The 9,866-nt window shown below is 39.1% G+C and overlaps 1 protein-coding gene across 1 annotated transcript; it reads right to left on the bottom strand.

The window, feature by feature from the left end:
* Positions 1-216: 216 nt before the first annotated feature.
* On the bottom strand, positions 217-7,184 carry LOC310875918 (guanine nucleotide-binding protein G(q) subunit alpha-like). The gene is made up of 7 exons (XM_083789352.1): positions 7,109-7,184; positions 5,707-5,891; positions 4,291-4,445; positions 2,921-3,049; positions 2,419-2,548; positions 2,105-2,258; positions 217-740 (listed from the first exon to the last, which is right to left on the bottom strand). The coding sequence occupies exons 2-7, from the start codon at positions 5,851-5,853 to the stop codon at positions 550-552; spliced, it is 906 nt and encodes a 301-aa protein (XP_083645478.1). The 5' UTR covers positions 5,854-5,891; positions 7,109-7,184; the 3' UTR covers positions 217-549.
* Between the last annotated feature and the right edge of the window lie 2,682 nt (positions 7,185-9,866).

Here is a 9,866-nt window from a genome sequence, read left to right on the forward strand (position 1 = left end):
TATGTGTGTGTGTGTGTGGGGGGGGGGGGGGGGGGGGGAGACACAGTTCATTGCATAATGTGCTGCTCAGTTCTTGCATAAATAATACGACCTAAACTGGAAGAATGTTTAACTGTAAAATGGCAGAAATGGCAGGGAGACGGGGTGGGTCACATTCTAGTGCAGTACAGTTTTAACAGTTTGACACTGATGTGATAAGATGTCACACAAGATTAAGGGAACTTACTCCCGAACTGTCTGTACTCAGGAAGTGAGTGATCAGTGATGTGTGAAAGAATTTACGCAAATTGTTTTTCTGAATGTCAACAATGGTCAGGCCCGTCCCATGGTTTAATTTGTCATCTATAATGTACATGTTAACTACTGTATTTACTGGAATCTCAAACCTGACACAGCTACTGATCATAATCTGTTTGGTTTTGCTTTTCCCCAGAACAAGCCTCAGGCTGCGCAACAGTAAAGTAAGCAGAAAGTAATTAAGTTGAACAACCAGTAAAACACTGTAATAGCCTACAAACAGACATCCGTCGTTACAAATCACTTTATACTTTATGCAAGGTTAAAAGTGTTGAAGTTCTCTTTTAAGATGGTGTGTTTGATGTCTTTGAAGATGTCTTTGAAGTTCACCGTGTCAGTAGCACAGGTATAGTGTCTGTGAAGGTCTTTCTGGTGTCCAACGTGGCAGTCCTCAAACATTTTTGAGATGAACGCCTTTGCGGCTTCAGCGTCTCTCGGGGGGCCTATGAATGAATCAGGCAATAATACATTTAATTAAAGTTTTTCACCTGAGGCCAATTCTACAAATGCCTTCTAAATCAGTAGTTAGGCATTATATATATGGCCGCGGACCCCCATCTGACAATTTGTTGTGCCAGGGACCCCCAGAAGATAAAAAGAATTCCAAACATTTCTGACATTTTTCAAAAATGTTCAGATGTACTGTACAAGCTTGCAGTGTGGCACGAAGTGAGCTTATATATATGCTATTTATCTGTTCTAAAGAAATGTTCTAAATCCTACGAGTTTTCTGGAAAACGTATGATATAAATAGAAAATGACACAGATGCTTTCCCAGTTTTAATTTATGGGTTAAGAAATGTGACGGTGTGCTTCACAGTCATTACTGCTATGGCAGTGATGTGGTCAGGAACGAGGTGCACGCTCCAAGTTCCGAAAGCATCACTGTGCCAATAATGGCACACCCTCGAGTATAATATTGTTATTATACAAGAGTGTTATTTCCGTTTCTCTGGAAATACAAGGAGTTGATTCATCCAGACAACTTCTGAACTTCTGAACTCTGAGCTTATGAGAAAAATAGAGATTGTGATTTCCCAAACTGAATAAAACTTTGCTTTTGGCTCAATCTTGTTGTAACTAAGATATTATATCTGCTATTTTACTTTTTTCAGATATACGTTTGCAAACTTCACAGCTGATGGAGAAGCTTCTAGTACAGTGGTTCTTAAAGTGGGGTCCAGGGACCCCTAAGCGTCCTTGAGGAGGTTCCAGGGGGTCCCCAGCGAAACATGCTAAGCCTATATATAATACACAACGAGCTATGATGCGGCGCTTTGTGATCTTGTAGATCTGCAATCCAATCCAATATTCTATGGGGGTTCCTTCCTGGCTCAAAATATTTTCAGATGAGGGTCCGCTGCCAACAACATTAATTTGGATGACCTTTACATGAAACGGTTTGAGCACTGTTATAGTAGATGGTAAAATCCACTGAGGATTTTACATACTGTGTAAGGTCAAGGCTGAACAACTGGCCATATTTTCAACCAGTGGTGGATTAAAATGTATTGTGATAGAAAATATTCATTTCAGAACGACTAGGTTAGCCTATTTCAACCATTCGGCTTACTTGGTCAGAACTTGGAACTACCGTTTGAATTAATATAAGCTGCACACTGGGAAACCACTGAAGTAAACCTTAACCTCTTGCACGCTCTAGACTTAGTAAACTGGACCTGAGTTGGCTCTGTGCTTTGACCGCTTTCCCCCATCTACACCAAGCTCTGCTATTTTTGGCTAATGATTGCCCCAGAATTTGGACCCCCAAGTGGTGTTTACACATACAAAGCATAGTGTGTTTTACCACGAAATGCATGGAAGTAGTCTTCCAAGTCGGATGTTGTGATCTTGTCTTCTAGCAAGTCTGTTTTGTTGAGCAAGAGGATGATGGAGGTTTCCTGTAACCATGGGCTATCGATGATGGTCTTGAACAAGTCTTTGCTCTCTTCCAGTCGATTCTGTTAAGAGAGAGTTGAAGATCTTAAACCACACAATCTACAACGATGTGACGCATTGTGAGTTTGTAGATCTGCTATTTTCAAAGGCTGTTTATACATTTTATACGGTTGAAAACCAGACTTACTTATAACAGAGCATTTACTTGTGAGTAGTGCTTACCATTGTCTCACACTCACGGAGGACCTGGTCATACTCGCTGATGGCCACCACGAATATTATGGCGGTGACATGCTCAAAGCAGTGGAGCCACTTCCTTCTCTCTGAGCGCTGACCGCCCACATCCACCATTCTGTGCCCATCGACAAGATGAACAAATGGATTAACTAACACACTGTTGTTTTTGAACGGGTCACAAGGTCTGAATCTGATTGGATTGGATATTGATTCAATTCATGAAATCTCTTTGCCTGGTATTTTGTTAGGGGAGATTTGTATTTATTTTGTTCTGTTAAACCTGAGGAGTTTATTATTATTATTAGTTATCAGAGATCTCCTTTTCAAGTAAGATCTGGCATGTACATTTGCATACCTAAATATAAAATTAAATGCATTATGAATTTTATTAGCTATGGCTGTATTGTGTACATGACCATCTTTTTGATAATTTAGAACATAAACAAAGGGTAGGTGTAAAAATGATTGGAATAGAGTAGCCACTTACCGAAAGATGACAACATTAAGATCAAAGGGGTACTCTACGATGCCTGTGCTGGCAATCTTGACTCTCAAGATGTCCTGCAAGGTGGGAAGGTAAATTGGGCACGTGATTCTGTCCAAGTCACTTAAGTAGCTGAAAAGTTAAGAAGAAAAAGGTTTAATACCCAACAAGCACGGTCAGGACCTGGACGAATTAGTGAAGTCTTGATTGTGGCCAGTCGAACCAAGCCTAGTCATATCTGGCCCAGAATATCACCTGATTTCAAACAACATAAATTCTGCCCACTAAGACGGATGTCCCTGGATGAACCACAGAGAGTCCGATCGAGGCTAGATCCACTTAAGTCATATCATAACTAGTCAGATCTGGCCCAGAATAAGCTATATTTTTCAACTGGTGAAGACGTCCTGCTAATGACGTAAAGATTATCTCCATATAGGCTGTGATCTGGCCTAGTCCTGAACGTCACCGGAGGACGTCATCATAATGTCATCATGACATAATTTGGCTTGCTGGGTACCTACGAATAGCAAAATCCCATATTTGTTAAAGGGAAACTTCACCCCTTTTGCAAAAAAATATATGTTAACGACGTTTAGAAGATTTAGAACACTTTCCTGGTGGTCATTATGTGTGCAATATGTGGTTTTTGATATTTTAGATTGTATCAGTGAACCTAGAGTCTCTGATATCATGTACACTGGGCTCACTTACTTCATGGACTACATGTTGTCTCAGTAAGACAGCCCTCCCCCTATCCACAAGGAGGAGCAGTGCATAAAAGCATTATGGGAATTGTAGTCCAGGAAGGAAGTGAGCACAGTGTCGACATCAGAGACAGTGCTAAAATCTAAAATATCTAAAACCACATATTACACACATAAATACCCCCAGGACAAAATCTTCCAAACGTCATTAACATAATTATTTTTTTGCAAAAAGGGTGAAGTGGTCCCTTTAAGGTTTAAAAGGGAGAGTGAAACCCTAATAAACTTTTGCAAGTTCAAAATAATCATCCGAGGTGCTCCGCTGAGCTTGGGAAACCCAATCGCTGGATGTTTCTGCGTGCCACTGATAGGCCTACGTTGCATCTCAACATTTCAAGTTTGGCACACTGATTGGTACACAATGGGTAGCCCTTTAGATGATTGTTTTGCATTCAGATGGCAGCAAACTCACAAGAGTGGTCTCGGCACACCATCAAAAACATTTTACTTCTAAACTGTTCATCAGTGTTTAATGTCATCAATACAGTGCTTCGAAAAACAGCTGAATTACTGAAATGAGTAGCCTCACGATGAATAGCAAAGATGAACAGTGCCAGATGAACAGTTCATGCAAATGGTTATATTTAAGATTTATGATTGTCTTACTATTTGGCTGAATCAGACAATTGGAATTCCGTTCTGCGGTCGTAACACTTTTGAATTCCCAGGTCACTCCACACCCCTCTGATTGCATCCACCTGCCACGGTTCCAGAGCGGTCAGCTCGTAAGTTTCCACACGACTTAACGCCTCTGCATGCTTCTGAAATATATCATATAGGCTAATACTATAAGACAGTGGTTTTCAACCCTTTTCATATCAAGGTCATTTATTCAGCATTTGAGCCACGGACGACCACCATTTGATGAGATTTAGCCTCTCAGATCCAAAACGTAGAATATTCGTATATCGTCGGATAAGATTTTGGCCACAATTGAATTCTGTATTGATGTTTGTACCATAGGACAGATAACAGGCCAATGTTGATTAAAATAGCAGTTCTTCTACATTCTCTAATTGTGTAACTTCTTGAAAATTAAGTAATGCAATAATTCTTTAATAAGTCTTGAGAGTGTAAAATGAAACTCATTCATTCATTTTACACGGTCAAGAGTTAAATATCTATAAAGGGTCCATTTGTTTACCAACTCTCCATAATTTAGCTGGGGACCAGACCACCTGGAATCCCTTTAAGGACCACTGGTTGAGAACCACTGCTATAAAACAATATTTTACAATACTTTACTCACAGTGGAGAGATCACATTATTCTGAATAAAAATGCATCTCTTTATCACCATGTAATGTGCGTTCTGTGTGGGTGGGTCCTTTGCAATGACCTTCTGATGAGGACCCTTTGTGGGTCAAAATGTTAATAAACTGACTGGGAGCATGCAGCAAGTCACATTACGTGTGTGTGTGTGTGTGTGTGTGTGTGTGTGTGTGTGTGTGTGTGTGTGTGTGTGTGTGTGTGTGTGTGTGTGTGCGTGCGCGCGCGCATGTATTTTACCATCTATCTTCATATAATTGGTCCTCAATAACGCTCATATATTATGATAACATTTCTGTGAACTCACTCTGCATCTCAGACAAAGGCTGTGGACAGTTCAGAAATCTGTCTGCAAGATATTTCAGCATGCTAACTTTCCAGGAAGATAAATACTGTACTTTCTTTTTCTTTCTATTAGCTTGGAATCCCCATTGATGTCATTAGTAGAAAGGTTTCTGAACTGGCCATAGCCCATCAGACAGAGATTGAGTAGCCAGAAACTGTGCCATCATAAAATGAGCATTCAAAACAACTTATATGAAGATAAGGTTGAAAACGGACAAAGTTCTCCTTCAAGCATGATATTGGAACGACAAATAATACTGTGATTTCAATATTAATGTGAAAATAGTAAATACCCATCTTACAATATTTATTCAATATTTATTCATGTAAAAACATGAATTGAAATATAACCAGATAATAGACCGACATGTGTGGACATGGTATATTTAGATAGGGTTCAGTGTCTTACAATGTTCTGTTCGTGTTCGTAGTCGATGTGAAGTACATTCATGGCCTTCATTAATACTTGAGTGGCCGTGATGATGTTTCGATGCACCACCTTAATGAAGCCTTTCTTGTCAGCGTCATTGTACCCAGCACCATGAAGGATCCTCATCTGTTTGATGATTGTGCTCTTCCCACTCCCACCCGTCCCTGCATGGGAAAATAAGACCAATGAGATAAAAGCCAACTGCAGAAATGTCAGGACATCTATGACGTGGCACTGAAAATTATCTGAACAGCAATCAGTTGCAGGTGAACATGGTCTCAGCACAACAAAATTATAGTGTAAGTAATACTTAATTTTGGTTAAAACAAAACCTTTCGATTGCTATCAAGTGTTTGTTCGGTAACATGGGTGTCCTTGTCTCCAGCTCTTTAATAGAATAATAAAATTGGCAACCCACCAGGTTGCCAATTTTATCCAATCAGGAGAAAGTATTTAATTTATCAGCTTCAATTTGATAGTAATGCAGTTTCAATTTTGTATTTTTCTTTTCTTTGTGTCATCACTTCCAATTTCACTTCCTGTCACTTTCACTCCTGATTGGATGGTATCCCAACCTGAAAATGTATTGTTTGTATACTAAATAGCTGGAGAGACAGGGAGAACCCTTACTTCACCTTTAAGTGAGCAAGAACATATTCATAAGTGTATGATTCATTATTTACTTAGAAGTATATTTGCAAGCTCTTGAAGTGTGTGGATACACAGGCTCCCATGCAAGTTTAGTCTGTTTAGATCTTCATATAAACAAATAAATCCTACTTTAATTATTCTGACAAATTTGACAGATGAGATTAAAATGTGTAAATGCCCAGACAGAAAGCATGCTATGCTGTGTCAGTGATTTAGATGAACTGGGGGAAGTAAAGGGCCGTCCACACAAAGCACTGTACTGTTCTAGCTCTGCCATGATTCACTTGAGTTTCTTGAAAACAATATATTACATAGTGTATTTTAATAGTTATATACAGTGCATTGACTGTGGAATGGTTGGTAAACTGGCAGCAGGTTTTGCGAGTCTTTATCATGGATGCAAATAATGCAGCGACTTGTCTTATGGTGACACACAGGTAAACAATGATAATCATTAAAGTAATCGTTAAAGAGAACACTGAAAGGACTTTTAAATGCAAAAAATCTGTTTTTTAGAATGATTGTAATTATGTTATTCACCATTTAACAATGGTCTTTGTACAGCCACAACTTGCCAGTGTCAGAAGCGTATTTCTGTAAGGCCAAAAACGTTTAATCCTGCTAGAAATCCAATTTATTCTACTAATTTAGCCGACAACAAAGGAAATCTACACTTCCCATTCGAGTTGCGATCTGTCAAAGTGTTGCGTAGTAATTTGGGTAGACTCACCTAAAAGAAGCAACTTCAATTCTCGAGTTCCTTTCCTTTTATCATGACGAATTTGATTCTCTACTTCCCTGCTTATTCTGCGCATCTCTCGTTCATCACTAGATCCAAAGATCCATGATAGATCCATGGCTGGACGTGTTCAAAGCAGCACAACAGTGCTGCCAGATGACGGCCAAACAAATGAATGGATAAGAGAGGCACAGCTATGTTTTATTCTGTCTGACCATGCAGGGGCAGTCCTGTCCCAAACAGGAACAGGTGGATTGGCAGCTTTAAGCAGTCATTCTTCCTGATAGAACCCGTCCAGGTGCATTTCACATTCCTTTCTGTGCAGGAGTGTCATCATGTAGCCTGCTTGGCTGCGGGCCACTACAGTATATGCAGCAGTATTCATGGCATGGCAGCAGGCCCATAGCACTTACCCTAACCCCTTAGATAGCATTTCTGTTGGCTTAGATAGCATTTGACACAGACTTATAGCATGTTATGTAGACAGCACTATAATTGTATTGTATAGTCATAGCACGCCATAGTACATATGTATAGCATAGTAGTAAATATGTATAGTTTATATGTATAGTGTATGTATAGTTTCATTATATAGATATTCCACTGTTACTTTCTTAGCTTACGCATGTTTCATGATATTGATAAATGCTTTTATGTGATGTATTCCCATGCTTTTGTTCTTGCTTAAATGTAAGTCGCTCTGGATTAAGAGCGTCTGCTAAATGCCTAAATTGTAAATTGTAAATTGCCATATGAACCAGGGAAGTCGATGGGTGCTTCCCGAATGGGTTTGAAACCGCTTTCTTGACATCCTGCAGCAGTGTGTATAAAATACTGATTCATGAGGTTTTAGTATGTAGCCAGGTGCATGAGTGTGCAGTAAATGTGTAATACCTGTAGTGTACTCACAGTATGCAGTGTGCACTCTCTGATCAAATGGATATAGAAGGAATTTATACAGGCACTTGGCAACAACAGTACAATGAAAGTAAAAAAGAAACTAAATGGTGACAATTTATTGAGTCAGGTGAACTTAATGGTCAGACTGCAATTACTTTAAAATACAATAGCATACACAATAGCCTTAATGGTTAATGGAACTACGTTATTACCTCAAGCCTATTCATTAATTTCAGCACTGAGAAATATAGGCTTTAGACACAAGATTCTTCTTTTCAGCAGTTGGGCGTTCATGATTACATTTGCAGGATCTTGATGTACTACTACTGTATAGAAGAGGAGTATGGGACATTATTGTACCATTTGTCAAAGTGCCAGATCTTGTCAAACACACTAATCCAGGGAGTGATTTGGGCTAATCCAATCAAATATCGTTCCTGAATGAATTATAGTTCATGTGACATTTTGACTGTAAAGGCCTATTCATAGTCTGGATTTTCGGTGATGAGGTGACCACCTCTCCGGTGGTGAGCTGACCACCGGAGCTGAAATAACGTTGAGCGGTGGTGAGTAAAAACAGAGAGAAGGGCTGGAGCGGTGGCGGTGGTTTGCTCTTCACCGCGGCTCGTGACGTCATGTTGTAGTTCGGTGGTCACCCCGCCACCGTAAATCCAGACTACGTATGAGCCTTAAGCCTCTAAAACAGTGACCCTCAACCTGTGGTCTGGGATGGTCATGAGGATATTGTGGGTGGGCCGCCAAATAAGTGGAAAAACAAAAAGATTATAATGACAACATAACATTCATATTTATTATTTTAAGTGAGGAAGGCTGCCTGCATAACAGCAGAGATACTTTCCAAAGTCAATTGTTTATCAATTCTCTGGGAAGTGTTGAGTCATTACAGTAAATAGTACCTTGCAGTACTTTCAGTTTTTTCCTCCATCTGATCCTAATCACAAAAGCTTGATAAAACCTACATTATGATTATACAGTACATCGATTGAATATGATTATGTTGAGGTATTTTGAGTTGAGTATTTCCAATTTTCAAATACTTTTACTTCTACTCAACTACATCTCAGAGGCAAATATATTTTTACTCCACTACAATTATTTGAAAACTTGAGTTACTTGAGTATATTTTGATTATTACCCACTTCAGCCCTATACATTCCGGCTTTTTAAAAATTGCCGATCTACAAGCTTGCGATGCATTGTGACCTTTTTTACTTTCTATTTTTAAAAGAAATTACATTTCATACATTTGAAAACTTGTGAAATGGGACATACTGCATAATGAGTACTTTCTACTTTTGTACTTTTAATCAATACATTTTTGAATTCTGGGACTTTTACTTGTAACAGTATTTCTACATTCCAGTATTGATACTTTTACGATACTTGTGACGATACTTTTTTCCACAATTGCCGAAATTGAGATGCCGGGTGATACGGATAGGAGAGATACAGGGCTGTATTTTGCGTGTCTTAAGTACCAGGTCTTATTCCCTAACTTGAGTAAACTAAAGACCTGGAGGCGTGATCAATGCCATTTGGCTATTCTGAGTGGCCAAAGAGCATTGATCACGCCTCCAGGTCTTTAGTAAATCATGTAAACCCGCACCTCTTCTACTACAGTGAATGGAAAAGTGACTGATGTTATTATGCCTTAAGCCTAATTCTATGCTTTGTGCATCATGTGAGTAGCTTATCCGAAGTTAATGGAAATGTTCCTTGTAATACTGTGCATTTAATAAAGTTGGTATGTCTTACAATAATGCCTGCGTATACAGTATGTTTGAATTCAAAATATCCATTTACATCATTCGAAATGTCAATTTCTGTA

The sequence above is a fragment of the Protomyctophum parallelum genome, assembly GCF_964188405.1.
Source record: "Protomyctophum parallelum genome assembly, chromosome: 18".
Classification (NCBI taxonomy): domain Eukaryota; kingdom Metazoa; phylum Chordata; class Actinopteri; order Myctophiformes; family Myctophidae; genus Protomyctophum; species Protomyctophum parallelum.

Excerpts from the sequence above, each read along its gene's own strand:
- LOC310875918 (XM_083789352.1), bottom strand. The coding sequence starts at position 5,853 with ATGAGGATCCTTCATGGTGCTGGGTACAATGACGCTGACAAGAAAGGC. Across the intron at positions 2,259-2,418 it reads TCCGTGAGTGTGAGACAATG|AATCGACTGGAAGAGAGCAA; the intron begins GTAAGCACTACT and ends CTCTCTTAACAG. Across the intron at positions 741-2,104 it reads CTACTTCCATGCATTTCGTG|GCCCCCCGAGAGACGCTGAA; the intron begins GTAAAACACACT and ends ATTCATTCATAG.